The following is a 15,199-nucleotide window of genomic DNA, read 5'->3' as shown; positions in this document are numbered from 1 at the left end:
CTTTACATTCTTCAACTTTGTTTATAATATATCAAGAAAAATTAGTGGTTTTTATTTGTTTGTACACTGACATCTGGTGGCCATTTCATGCTTTATGTGCTGCTTGCATATATGGTCTTACTTTTTGCAAAAAAATGAAGTAGTGCAAGGAAATTTCTCAAAAGATGAGATGCAGATATTTAGTAAATTACATTCGTTGAATGTATTAAATTTTGCACTTTTATTAATTCATGAAAAGTAGTTAGCTACTGTGAATGTTCCTGCTTTCATTGTATTCAACCCTGAAAGAAAATAACAACAGTTTGTCTTGTAGAACTATCTTCTTGGCTGCACGTTGTCACAGAAAAGTACTGAAATGGATGATGAAGGGAAAGCAACATTGGTTGAGGTAGGGGTTTTTTGTTTTTTTTTGTTGTCCCAAATCATGACTCACCAGAACTTTCTGAAGATTTATGTAGCATATCATATCAGTATATTTTAATGTTTTCTTTAATAGTTAATTAAATATTGGAAATAATACATTTCTTGGTGATTTAATTATAAATACCTTGTTTTTGTAAAGTTAGATCTATATTTAAAAACAATTGTTATTAACATGAGCAAGTAGTTTTATTTTTCATTTCTTTTCTGTACAAAAGTATTTAACCCTATCAGAAAGAAGGCTAAAGTTTGATCGATGTAGATGAACTAATACCCTTACAGAATATGTAACTTAACAATTAAGCCACTAGGTTTATTGACATTAAAACATAAGCTACTGTAAGTGATTTACAGAATACCTAACGGTAATCGAACGTTTTTTGTTAGGAATTTTTTTCTACAACTAGCGTATCAGTTCCAGAAATAGAAGGCAATCTCTACTTAAAAAGTGACGGAAAGAAGTGCTGGAAGAAGTTCTTTTTTATTCTTCGATCTTCAGGCTTGTATTATAATCCAAAAGGAAAGTCAAAGGTAGTATTTTTCTATAGATTTAACTGGTGTTATGAGAAGATAATTATAGAACTCTCTAAATTTAAAATTTCAAAACTAAAACAATATGGCATTACTAAAAATAGCCTTAAATTGTGTATTTGTACATGTTTAGGAAAGGTCAGATTGTAGGTCTTATTTGTTTTGAATTTTTGAACGTAGTCAATTTTGTTTTTTAAACAAAGAATGCCACCTTGATTTCAGGTGATAAAACAGACATCAGTTAAATAATTAAAATTTCATTACTTCTCTTTTGTTACTTTACCTTCATGAATAATCATTTTTGTTGAACACAAGTATTTGAATTAGATTTCGTTAAGTCTAATAATGGTTCATGTAATTATTCTCCATTCAAGTACTGCCTATTATGAGAAGAAAACTTGTAATTTTAAATCTGATTTGTCTGTAGAGTTGCTCCTCTGTAGTAACTTGTATCTTTTGTGTTCTAATAGTAATATTTAAGTTAACATGTGGATGTTTATCTAGCTGTCAAAAGACCTGGTGTGTCTTGCTACTTTTCAAGCAAACCACATCTACCAGGGATTTGGGTGGAGAAAAAAGTACAAGTCACCCACCGACTTTGGATTTGCAATAAAGGTACAGTTGTAGTTTATTAACAAAAATTGGAAGTTTTTGTACGTAGGACATAATGAGGAATGTTTTAACCTTTAAACCAAATGTATGTATAAGTATAATAAGGGATACAACTGTAATAAACCTTTGTAAAACGTGACTTCAGAATGTCCTATTTAAAATATATAAAAAATTTCATATATTTAATCATTGCATTTCATCATTGGTCAAAGTAAAAATGTAGCAACAGATGAGTTTATGTACATTATTTGTGAAAATTACACCAGTATACAATGAGTAGAATGATCAATCCAGTAGGAACTGAGATTCCCCCCCCCCCCAAGACATCATCGAAATGACTTGTGGAATATATAATGTCAGGTGGTCTTCATTAAAAACAAAAACAAACTATTATTGCTAGACTTCATTAACATAATGGCTACATTAAAGGTTCAATTAAAACATAACACAATCATATAAATTATCTTTTTCTTTTGCTCTGTTTAGAAATGGATTATATGGTAAATCAGTAAGTAATATTTTATTAATTTGAAAAATCATGACCAAGAAACTGGTCTGCCATTTGCTTAAAGTTTGGGATCTTTGTACTAAACTAACAAGCACGAACCGCATCAATGTGCACTGAACCCTATTCGCATCTTTGCTCTGAAAGTCATAACTGTTGGTATTTAACATACTGTACTGATATCTTAAGATATTAGATAAAAAAGCTAAAGTTTTTGTCTGTTTATGCCAAATTTCCTCTATCATGTAGCTAGAAAACTGACTTGGTAAGTTTGTCAGTTCTTGATTATAAAATTAATTTGGATATAATAATGGTAAAGTCTGTAAAAATAAAATAGATAAATAATTACTCTTCATACTAAAAAACTTAACTTACTAACTGACAGTAATTACATTTTACTTACTTAGACCAGTTAACACTATTAGTTGTCCATGAAAGTTGATAAATATAGCATATGGACCACTGATATGTCTTTGTCTCACCCATCCTGAAGAGCACTTGTATTGATTGAAAGACCTTGTGAGCACTGGACAAAGCAGATGTAGTATGGTAGTCATTCTGTAACATTCTACACTTCTTTCACTTGTAAGTTCTTAGAAGTAGAATAGATTTGGTATGAGCATACTATTAGTGCACCATGATTAGAATGGCCTAATACAGATAATATTCTCTGAACATTCTGTTAGTGCCATAGTTAATTGTCCAGTACAGTGCACAGTTTATGAACACCAGAAATATGTATTTTCAATTAGCATCCAGATATTCAGGTCAAGTGCTGCAAGAACATCAAGTTTTTATGTGCAGAGGACCAACATACCTTGAAACTCTGGATCACTGGAATACGTATTGCCAAAGTAAGAGCTTCATGATGTTTCTTTGTTGGTAGTAACTTGAATAGTCCTACAAAAGCTGCTAGCCACAATTTAAAATATTACAATTAAAGAATAGGCTAAACAATTTTAATGTTTTTGTTATATTTTTATTTAAAGAAGGACGTTTCGAACCAGTGCTCTTTGTATTGTTCAGTTTGTACGAGCTGCAAAAGAAAGCCAGCTCTAAATGTCATCTTTCTTTAAATAAAGATAAAACAAATCTGTTTGTTTAACATAGTGTTCAATTTTGATATCTTTATTGCCTATGCCATTTTAACTATATATTCATTTTATGATGTAAAAATTAACAAGGGGAGAGGACATTTTCTGGTGGTTACATGGTTCATTTAAAATGTTTTTCTCTCTCTCTCTCTCTCTGTGTGTGTTGTGAGTGAATGAGAGACTCAAGTTTTCAAACTCCTACCATAAGTTTTGAATTCAATTATGATGAAATATTAGCCAGTTTGAAGTGGTCATGAAATGCTTCAAAGACATTTAAATTTAAACCTATTTATATTTTACTAAATTGTGAAGAGTGAAACATGAAATTTGTAGTTTAGATGCAGTCTCTCTATTGTATTTTTTAAAATTGCATAGAGTTTAAATCTCAAAGTTTATTTCTCTGAAAACAATACTATAGTGAGTAGAGTGTGTGTGTGTGTGTGTGTGTGTGTGGATTATTGCATTGTGGATATTTTAGACCTGCTGTAGTAAGCACTTTAAACGCTTAGTGAAGACTATAGTGCTCAAGACATTTAATGAATGATCTCCAGATTTTTATGGAACTAACTCGATGCAATTCTGTAGCCAATGTTAACATGTAAAAATGTCTTTTCGAGGTTTCAAATGGTTTATTTTTCATACTTCAATACCAAGTTTTTCTTATTGTTATTCCATTTTTTAAGAAGTGCATAGCAATTTACTACAAATAAAATGTGGTTACAAAAGCTCTTTCGAGATTTACTGATGGATATATTTGTTTTTGGTAATTGTTGACTTTCTTTTAGTTTGGCCACCAACTGAAAGAAAACTATGAGAATGTATTAAGAGACATTGAAGAAGAAGATCTGGAATCATTAGCAAATGCTCGTAGCTTTTCTGTTAGTTCTGTGGCTAAAACTTTATCCATTGCTTCTGGTAGAGAAGCAGTAACTGATCAGCAGTGTGATACGGTTGTTGAACAGAGGCATGCCTCCCACTTCTCAGTGAGAAGTCATGCAGACCTTAGGTGCAGTCAAAGAAGCTCAATCATTCGACGAGACTCCGTGAAGTCTAGTGCCAGTAGTAGCAGTAGTGGCTGTTCGAGCGTGAGCACTCCCACAAATGACCAGATTGCATTTGAAGCAGACTTTCATGTTGGGACCATTAAACGTAAACCTAATATGGCACCAAAGATCCCTCTTACCACTACAACACGTACATTAGCAAAACAGTCTGTGTCCGATTCTCATAATAATGTTGTTCATTTGGATACAGTAAAAGAAGCCAACAGGAGCATGACCACTGATACCAGCAGTAATACCCTTAGCCGAAATTCAGCAACTCGACTTACCTTGCAACGCTCCCATACAGAAGATAAAATTAATGTGAATGGTATAGCAAAGGCTTCTCACAGAAAACATTCCATTGATTCTGGTATGTTGACAAGACAGATGGAAAAACTCCAAGCAACTGTTAATAGTAATATTGTTGAAACCATGTCAACAGATAGTTGCACAGTGACTCCTGTCAATAGTGTTAGTGACATTGATGACCTTCCACTTCCTCCCCCGCCTCCTGAACTTGAAACCAATGAGGACATATTACAGATGGATTTACTGCCACCTCCACCACCAGAAGCTTTCAACAGTACCATCGACTTGAACTTTTTACCATCATCCATTCAGTCTAATTGGCCTAGCAATGCCACCTTAAATTCTTTACCTCCCTCACCAAACAGTATTACAGATAGCCCATCAAAAGAAAGTAAAATGTTACAATGTCATACGTACATGATAAATCAAAGTGAAATGAAGGCTGCACATAATGCCCCCATTGTACCTCCAAAGCCTAAACTGCAAAGTAGAGAACAGAGGTTATTGGAAGATGATAATCCATCCAAGATTTTGTCTCAATCACAAGTCGGTAGAAAACCAATTCAGAGTAATACGTCACCTCGTCCAGTACAGAAACCACAACAGAAAATGGATTCTTTGGCAGTTAAATGCTATGGAACTTCACCAAGATTAAGAGTCCAACCACAGTCTTCAGGAAGTCTCAAAACTCCCAAGCATGGATTTATAAGGAAAGGTATATCCTTTTCTCAGTCATCTACTGAAAAGCCTGATGGTGTTCATTTTTCGGAAGCTACTTCAGAAGGTACTTCACAGTTTCCAACTCCAGATGCTGTTTTTCACAACCAATTACCCATTATTTACCAAAAACCAGATTCTCCCAAAAGAAGTGAGGCTGCTAAGCTGGCACAACAAACCCATGCTGTGCATAGGTCCTCTTCAACCAGCAATCAGAGTGGGCAAGAACACCAGCAGCCAAGTGCCATTCCTCCTGAAATTTTTCTTCGGGACCTTCAACAGGTTATGGAGAAAAAGTGGAAGGTTGCTCAGCAACTAACAGATCTCGCAGCAACACCACACCAGATAATGGGTTTCAGAGACCCATGTTTCCTGCCTCCTGCAGATTCTAGTGTTGCTCGCACGGCACCTCAAACGTCTACGACAGAATGTGTTGATCACCACTCCAAACAACACCACCATAATCACTCAAAAAGATCAACAGTTAAGCATACAAAACAAACCCCCTCAGTAAAAAAAATACCACCACCTCCTCCTCCTAAAAGAAGTGAACACACACACCTTTCAGGAAGCCAATAGTAACCAAACTGTTTACTTGAGTGTAGGCAATAACTTCCAAAGTATAAAGTTTTAAACATATTAGAGGTTAGTTTAAAAGGAGAATGTTACTCAAAGGTGGAACTTTTAGATGGTGCTATAGTAATTACCACAAGTTGTTTAATGCTAGCAGTTTCTGGAAAGAGAAAAATAAACTTCAAGAATTTAAAAGAAAACCCCCTATTATTGAAGTTGTATGAAAAAGTTTCACATTGGAGACGTTTGAAAAATGTAAAAAAATTAGTCATTTCTCTTAAGAATGGCTTATTTTAAATGGTTCAAACTGTGCTATGTTGTGAATATGACTGTTGTTTGAATTAAAATATTTGTTTTTGATGTTTTTGTATTAATATAAACCATCTTAAATATACTTTTTCTCTCAAATCCAGTATTGAATAATGAAATGTGGAGAATAGGCAAGTTTAAGTTGTATATGTTTTGATTGTTTGAGCGTGCTAACAATATTTATTGTGAAAGTTTCATTGTAGTTAATGTACTTGTTTTAGTTTGTTTTCAATAACCAAAGAAATAATATAGAATCGAACATTTTATTCATTTCTGAAACTGTGAAACTACCTCTAATTTGCTTAAAATAAGCTCAGTTTCAGATAATTGGCTTTAAAAATTCATTCCAACATTATACTTTTAAAACCTTAGTAATATTCCAGAATTCCCATAAATGTGTTTAAATTATTGTGAGTCAATGGTATGTATTTTCAATTTCTTTTTATTCTGATTTATAATTGAAACTTACTGAATGACTAATTTAATTTTTATGGGTGCTCAATATACAGTTCTCTGAATTTTGGTGCTTAGTATATAAGTTTTTTCAATTTTTGACCTTTCACTGTGACAGTGGTGGCATGTTAACAATTATGTTACAAGAACAGTGTTGTCATGTGGGAACTCAATGTAACAACAAAACCTTTCTCATAGGTTTAGAAACGTCTAAGAATTGAATTTATTGAAAGTGTCAAAGGATTGAAAACATAGGAAGTTTTTCACCTGCTGGTCAGGTGAAATATACACCTTTAAATAACTTTGTCAAGTTAAATTAGATTTAAACTTTACTTGTGTACAGTAAATGATTGTTCAACCTTCAGTACTAGTGTCTAGCAGCATTATAGCTGTGTTGTTTACTTTCAACACACATCTTTTTGTAATGTATGTAGCAGTACTCTCATCACATTTTCTATAAATATACAGCACGCTTGTGTATTTACCAAAGGAAGTGTTAACTTAAATTCATTATAAATCCACATGTCTAACAAAGTTTGAATTCCTATGGAGACTGGAACTTTCTTCACTTATATTTAAATTACTTGACATTTTTATAAAATTTAACCTCATTAGTTAGAGTATATATGTTTTTTTCTTTTGAAATTGTTTCTTACCATATTTCACCATATTAGTACACCTTACTTTTTTTTGAAATAATAAAAACAGTGTTTCTAGTTTAATATTTATTTGAGTTTATTATTATCTGAAGATACAGGAGATTTTGAAATTGTCTTTGATTCAGCAATCTTACTAATCACTTGTCATCAGTTAATAACGAATTAGATGGACCTCGTTAAGGACCTGGTGGTAATAGTCTTAATTAGTAAAATGAGCTGGTTATGAAGTAGTAAATTGTATTAAAGTTTCAATTTGTGGGGAAGTATGATCATATTTAATAATATTTTAAGGATTGTTATCACCAGTCAGTGAAATTATGTAATGACAAAGGAGGTTAGTCTTCACGTTACACACCATTGTGTGAACATCATATGTTAAAATTAGCTTAAGGAATTTGCAGGCCAAGTTTGGCTCAGTGGTTAGAAAGCTGGACTGCAAGGCCAGTGTTTGTGTTCCATTACTGCCCACAACAAGCAAAATATCATGTTACTGAATGATTGTCAAATATTTGACCTGGTCTGTGACATGGAGAGAAAGTTCTAGTGTAGCTTGTCCAGATAAACACTGAATAAATTTAAATGGGGTGAGTTGCACTTGAATACATAACCTTTTGTAACTAACATTAACTTATTTCAGTGTTGTACAACTGAATAAGTGGATTTTACTGATACTTAAATGTTTTATTTCAATAACTTTCACTTCTAGTGTTTTGAATGTATTTCCGTTCTGTGCAACTGAAAACGTTCTCTATCTTAGGAATTCTGCCAATAGCCTGTTTTTAAAGCTGTATCTAAAAAGAAAAATTAATTTTAAGGTAAATAGTTCATCTACAAGGGAATGTATATATACCAAAGGTTTCAGGTGTAGCTAAAGAGTGCACACTCACACGCAATATTTTCATTATTATAGAATACTAATGCTCTAAAACAAACATTTGCTATATATATAATATAGGAAGAGTGGCCAGTAAATGTCTGAGGGAAATTCTACACAAATTGTTATTTTAATACTTGATTTGGTTTCCACTATTATTTTCTGTCCAGAACTTCAATGGAAAAGTAAAATTGACTGCCACGTGCTTCACAATATATTATGTAAGTAGTTTTAAGAAATCTATCATATTGTCATTACATTGATATTTTTCTTTAGAAGCAGATTACAGACAGCAACTACATAACTGAACAAGAAATGCTTGTCTGCATTTATGATTTAATAGGGAAATCCAGCCCACCCTCTATACATTAAACTGTAAAATTGTATAGTATTGAATGTAGAGTGAATAATTTAAGTTAATAATACCTAATCACATGTTTAAGGTGAAACTAGGGTGTATGTATATTAAACACTTTTTATTTTAAGATACATCAAGTGGTTGAACTGTTAACCTCATGAATGTATGGTATTTAATGGTGAAGATTACAAAAATAAATAAAACCAATAATGTTTGTTGCTTTTAATTAATTAAACAGTTAATGTTTTGTACTACATAAATTTTGTATTGGAAATGAGTAAATGGAACAAACCACAAGAAGTTAACAAGCTGTTTTGGGATATAACAGAGCTGTCTTTCTAATGATGGAAGTTTATCACTATCACTTGGTAAAATCCATCATTGGCTGCATTACTTTTTGTTGATCATTGAAGTAAACTATACTTTTACTGCCATCTAGAAATAAGTTATTAATTTGCACAAAGATATGTAACAAAAATCAAAACGTACAATACACACATTGTATTACACACTACTGCTTGTGAATTCGCCTTTCACTTGTCTGTAACGTCAATAGAATGAAGAAAATGTAGCAACTAAATCCCCAACATACCCTTAAATCACATTCTTGGTTATAAATGATTCTAAGATACACTTAACCCTCTCCAATCAATTGATACTTAATTTGTCTCTATCTAATTAAACTTTCAAAAATACTGGCTGAGAGGGAGTGTATATATAAAGTGAGAAACATTTATGAACAGAATTCCCAAACCAGATGTCCTTATTCCTCATGCAGAATTTGCTTCTGTTGTAAAGACTTGTGCCCTGTGCAATGTTATAAGAAATAGTGGAAAGATAATATATATATTATTTGTCACTTCTTAAAACATTAAAGGTTCACTGTAAACTTCTAAGGAACAGAGTCAAAATATTGTCACTTGCACATTTAAAAATAGTTTTTGAAAATTTTATATATGGATACTTTCTTTACATGTACACAATTAACCTTTGATCATGTAGTATTTATAAACTGTTTAAGATGAAGCAAGTTAGCATACTAAAAACCCAGATTGTGTTGGTTTCACCAGAATGACACTGACTAAAATTGTTTTTAAGTAACTGGTTTCAACTCACACTCCCCAACCAGTGGGTGTTACAAATATTAAGCTGCCAATCACCAGAGAAACAAAATAGGTCTTTTTCGTACATTCACAGGTAGTGTCATTTGTCTAAGACACTGCATCTGACAATTTACAATTAATTTTTCTTGAACATTTTTAAGGAAGTCACTTTTGATATAACAGTATGAATGTTGATCCTTATATGTTGTTACATAATCAGAGCTTAACAGCATTTATGGTTATTTTTACATACGTAATTGTGCTCAGAGCTGATATATTTCTACCTTTATTATATATATATATATCTGTACTAACTCTAATATTTAAACTGTGATAAATTAATTGTATAGCTAGAGTACATGCTTCAGGATTTACATAAATGGAGGTATGTTTCACATTTCAAGACAACCCAAATCTCTTGGGACTTTTGAGAGGTTTCCTGATCTGCATCACACCCTCTCTCCTCTCTAAAATAACAAAGCCTTGATACGTTTGCAAACATATCACATGAAAATAATTCTATTTGATACTGTGTGCACCCACAGGGAAGCAATTGCTGAGACTGGTTGGTTGGTCTGTCACACGTCCATCAAGTGTACAGGATTTAGCATTATTCAGTCTTTAAAAGTAGGTCCCTGATCAGTCTCTTAAATTTGAGCTGTCTGCATTTCTTGGACAGTGTCACATAAAACTGTAAACACTTCCACCTAAAGAACTTTATTACATAACCAAATAGAATTATAGCAATAACCTCACACTACACAAATATGCACAAGTATTCTTTTTCACTCTAGGTCACAACATAAAACATTAAAGCTGTATTAAATTTAGACTTAAACTTTACATTCTTTTGTAATGTTTCTTAAAATATGAGCACAGCCAAGTAATTCTATTGATACATTTATACTAACTTTCAACATAGTTCAGAGAAAACCAAGTGTTGGGGTCAAGTACTGATGGAAAGTTTAATTATGTTGTTAGGCAGATGCCATAAATTGAATAAACTATTTGTGTTTTCCAGGGCCAGTGCAAGTTGAGTTCACAGAACTTTGTACACTACTTGTATATAAGAAAGGCACTAGTTCTTACTTTCTACTTAGATACCAAAGTCAGATTGGTTAGTTATTGAAATACCTCTAGATATTTGAAAATTCAATACTCTATGTAATGAGCCTTTGCTCCTCATTTAAAAAAGTCTAGCAATTTTGGTAAAATAAGGTATTGAAACATTTTTACAAAGTTTATATTATTATTTCAATTTTTCTTTGTACTTGCTTCGTTTCTATTTCTCAGAATGAGCAATAGCTTTAGATCTTGCTAGTCATGGCATGGCGCATAGTTAGGGTTCCCAACCAAGATTGGTAATTTGAGAATGTACAACTAAAATCTGCACAAAGTATTCCCCCTCCCAATTTAATATTATAAAAACAAATTGTGTCAGGTCAGTAAGTCATCTTTAATAATCCAAGTGAGGACATTCTGCCACTGGACCAAACTTAAGATGACTTATTCCCCTCCATCTTTGAGAGGGACTTCTGTTAGTGAGTCTTCCTTATGTATTCTGTTTATATCCTCTTCACCTGTAACAAACAAGTGATTTTCAATGAACCTTAAAATAAACCGACCATACAGTCAACTCAAAGTAGTAGTTAATAAAACATCCCCATCAACAACAGTGTTCTTGTTCCTCATATGGTTATATCTTAAAAATAATCAATTCCTCAACTTCATCCCTTATTTTCAAAAAAGGTTGTTGTGTCTCTGCAAACATTTCAAATCTGTTATATGAGTAAAGTGAAAAATATCTATGGGATAATATGCACAAGAATACGAACAGTACAGATATTCAGTCCGAACTGAAAGTATTACTTACGAGCTGGTCTCAAAACAAGGAACTTCAGAATGTCTGAAAGAGAGACAACTCCAACAACGTGGTTTGCGTCGTCCACTATCACTAATCGATGAACCTATTCATACCAATCAATACATGTGAAAAAAAGAGGTAGAATTTAAATAGCAGTAAAAATTATGCATTAGGGTAGAAGTCTTAAAATATTCTGTAAAGTTTCATAATTAACAAATACTACTACTACCACCTTGGTTTTAATTAACTCTAAGTATAACACTACTATTGTATGTCCATTAACTACTCATCTGTATAAATGTAATACTGCTATCTGGGGGGAATGAAATAAAAACCCTATAACCTGAGCACTTTTGAAACATGGGCATTTCTTCTACAGACATGTAACAGAGATTATGCTCCTATGTAATTACTTTGCAGGGTGTGGACAGATCTTCACCAAAATTGGTATGGAGGTTCATTAGATCCAGGTGAGGGTACATGTACATTTTTAGCTTTGCCTGCAGAGTTTTTTTTATTGGTGTTTTTGCATTTTTTTTTCCACTACTTTGCCCCTTTGTTAATACATCTTCACTAAATCTAACATTAAGGTTTCTTGGGTCCATGTGGAGGTATATGTACACTTGTGGTTTAACATTTTATACTTTTTATGAGTATTTTTGCATATTTTTACAACTGCATATAGTGAAGATAAGCTTTCATTAAAGCTGCTTTGCTTATGGAATAATCATGTATTTATACAAGTGTCATCCAGGTGATGTGTACTCCAGGTAGTTAATTTATTCATATCAAGCATAGATTTCATTATTGTTAGTGGAGAAGCTGATTGGTTTAATACACTAGAAGATGTTTCTACACAACTCTTAATGTCAAATTCTTGGCATCGACTGAAACACACTGAAGATATTAAATTATAACTTTTACAAGAACATACTTGGACCATTGAATATGGATAGGTTAATTTAAGTAAACAGAATGTCCATTCCACTAAATGTTTATTCTCTAGCAAGTGTATTTAACTTGTTATGACCTATGCTGTTATTCTCACATTCCATGAGAACCCATGGAGTCCAAATTTAAATGCATTTTCCTAACCTATTTATTTACCATATAGCTTTTGGGTACACAGCTTTACTAATTACATAATCTTTAATAATAAATACAAATAACATCAATGTTGCAATTGCTACAACTGTTAATAGGCTTCCTTTACATATTTACATTGCCAATGGATCATTTCACAGTTATGTACATAGAAAAGTAGTCAATATGATGCAACATGTGGACCCAACCAATAGAAAAAGATATACAGACATAGGAAACAAATATTACCCACTCTGATGCTCCACAATAATGCATAAAAACCACCAAGTTTCAATGCATAACTTATGGTGACAAAGGAACTATTTTCCTTTCATACTAGTACATCTCTAAGCATTATTTATGAGAAGTAAAATCATTTTTGTATTTGTTGAATTTCATTCCAGGTAGTTCAAAACATAAGATACCCTATAACTATGACAAGTTTAGAGAAACCAAGTACAGTACAGTAGTGTTGCTACATGTAACAAACAGTTTATAACACATAGATAATTTATTATTCCATTTTAACACTTTTACTGCAGGTGCAACAAATGTTTCCCATTGTTGACACCTCTGCTGGGTCCAGGTTCATCATCTTTGTGCCACTGACTCTTTTTTTTCACCACTTGACTCACTTTCACTGTCATTTAAGCTATCCCCGTCAAGTGTGTTAAACATATCTACACTGTAATTAGGGTTACTACTTGCCTTTCTAGCTGTGAGCACTGTTGGGTACCGAGTAGAAAACAGAGAAACCATTGAGGGGAGGGGATGATAACAAATACTTCCCAACTCATTTTACTCTTGTATGTCACAAGCAGTAATTTTAATTGACAATTCAAAACATTTGTCCCAGAGGGGGTGGAAACACTGTGGAATATACATCCCCACTACAATGAAAGGGTTAATAATCAGTTATTCCATAATAGTGTATAATATTGTAATGAATCATCTGTTTCTCATACTCTATTAAACTGTAGTCACTTAAGGCAGATATATTACTGCAATACATAGCACTAAGTAGTAATCACTTATCTGTGATGTACTGCAACAAAACTACACACAGTCACTTAAGTTAGAGATGTTGCTACACTAATAAACTAACTCAGTGGAATTTTACAGACTTTCATCAATACTGCACTATACAAGCATCAGATTTAGTGCTACACTAACATGATGCAACTTAATATGAATACATTACTACAACAGATTTCACTATTTAAAACAAATCACAAAACTTCTTTAGTACTTTACCATGTCTTAAATTTTAATCTACTTCACAGATTTTACCAGAAGATTAAAAACCAACTTTCTCACCTCAGCCTTTACAAGAGTTTCCAATACTGACAGTAGGGTGTCATCAGCTCTACATTTCACTACTCCTTCAAACCACTAGGGTGTTTAAAAAAAAAAAAAGAGTTTCAAAGTGAATAGGACTTACTAACAGAATCTTAAAAATATTAAATTATTAACACCTCATTCACTAAAAGAAAAGAAAACAGAGCACCAGAGTATTACTATTTGATTATATAACTTACATGATTATTTGTATGTGGAAAATGACCGAAGAATATTCTCTACCTTATTAGTAGGTGTTAATACCCATACCAGCTATCCTGAGATACATTTTTACTTCAAGTGGGTTTCTCATCATCACAAATGTATACATTTGTTTTAGAATGATAGAGTTGTTTCTCTTATGTGAAATAACACACTATAAAGAAAAAGCAGAACAACTCCATAATTACTTTAAAATAAAGTTGTATTCTAAATTTTATAATGCTACAGAAGAAAACAGATTCACTTTAACTACAAGTTTTAACGTGACAATGCATGTGAGTGGCTGGATGTTGAACATTTAAATACAAAGTTCCCATTTTTTCTTTCCTCTCTTACAATAATTTACCTGCCACTCTTTGTTACATTCTTACAATAGTTAATCTGGCACTCCCTGTGGTCTAAAGATCCTTTATTACATCAGTTAAAAGTTTAAACTGGACATAGTTCTACTTGCTGATGGTATCTTCTTAAAATAATTCCGTAAATACAACTTACCAGTTACGTCCTTATTTAAACCAACATTTCTTTACATAGAACTGATTAGCTTTGTCTAGAATTAAAAATACTTCTCAACCTACATTTTGTGCTTTCGTACTTTGATCAATAATAGATTGTTTCATAATGTTTGCATACAACTACACCTGGTCGTTCCAATTTTGAACTGTACATTAGAGAAAAGACAGCTAGTCATCAGCATCTACTGTTAACTGTTGATCCACTCTTACTGTTCACTCATGGCCCCAAAGTGCAAGATATGTTTTTGTAGCAATCTCAGGTGTATCAGTGATTGAACAAAGATGACATTCATTTCAGTAATGCAATCACCAACCACGTATTTATAATATTTATTGTACTCTTCCTTTTTTCTTTTTTGTAAAAAATGTTTTGGTTTTCTGTATTTTTAAACCAAAATGATGAATAACTGTTGTGTAAACTTAAAATTCTTCTGAACCTTGTATAAATATAAAGGGGGATAACCAACTACAATCCACAGTAATAAAACCATAACAAGCTTTTTGTTATGGTTATAAAAAGGAGACCTAAATCTGCTTACTTTACCTGGTCTCTATGTTCAAGAGCCTTTCTTACAGTCATGTCTAAGTTATTGTAGGTTTTCTCAGCTGCCAAATTC

The 15,199-nt window shown here is 32.5% G+C and overlaps 2 protein-coding genes across 13 annotated transcripts in view; one reads left to right on the top strand and one right to left on the bottom strand.

Annotated features, from left to right (window-relative positions):
* LOC143233662 (uncharacterized) overlaps window positions 1-8,683 on the top strand; it is an 83,257-nt gene extending 74,574 nt beyond the window's left edge. For all 8 annotated transcript variants that reach the window (XM_076470136.1, XM_076470135.1, XM_076470133.1 and 5 more), the window contains 5 exons: window positions 314-388; window positions 808-951; window positions 1,456-1,566; window positions 2,821-2,922; window positions 3,948-8,683. In XM_076470136.1, the coding sequence (XP_076326251.1) occupies window positions 314-388; window positions 808-951; window positions 1,456-1,566; window positions 2,821-2,922; window positions 3,948-5,810 (2,295 nt within the window). In that variant the 3' untranslated portion in view covers window positions 5,811-8,683. The remainder of the gene's footprint in view (window positions 1-313; window positions 389-807; window positions 952-1,455; window positions 1,567-2,820; window positions 2,923-3,947) is intronic.
* Window positions 8,684-9,164: 481 nt separating this feature from the next.
* The window catches only part of LOC143233663 (5'-AMP-activated protein kinase subunit gamma-1-like), a 90,234-nt gene continuing 84,199 nt past the window's right edge, over window positions 9,165-15,199 (bottom strand). For 2 of the 5 annotated variants that reach the window (XM_076470145.1, XM_076470143.1), the window contains exons 15-17: window positions 15,127-15,198; window positions 13,825-13,899; window positions 12,319-13,397 (exon numbers count right to left, since the gene is read on the bottom strand). In XM_076470145.1, the coding sequence (XP_076326260.1) occupies window positions 13,188-13,397; window positions 13,825-13,899; window positions 15,127-15,198 (357 nt within the window). In that variant the 3' untranslated portion in view covers window positions 12,319-13,187. Of the gene's footprint in view, window positions 11,141-11,433; window positions 11,528-12,316; window positions 13,398-13,824; window positions 13,900-15,126; window position 15,199 lie in introns of those variants that run through there. The other 3 variants (XM_076470142.1, XM_076470141.1, XM_076470144.1) reach the window with 3 other exon arrangements.

Source organism: Tachypleus tridentatus, chromosome 12 (genome assembly GCF_004210375.1).
Source record: "Tachypleus tridentatus isolate NWPU-2018 chromosome 12, ASM421037v1, whole genome shotgun sequence".
Taxonomy (NCBI): Eukaryota; Metazoa; Arthropoda; class Merostomata; order Xiphosura; family Limulidae; genus Tachypleus; species Tachypleus tridentatus.
The sequence above is the reverse complement of the archived record's forward strand: the minus strand, read 5'-3'. Positions and strand labels throughout refer to the sequence as shown.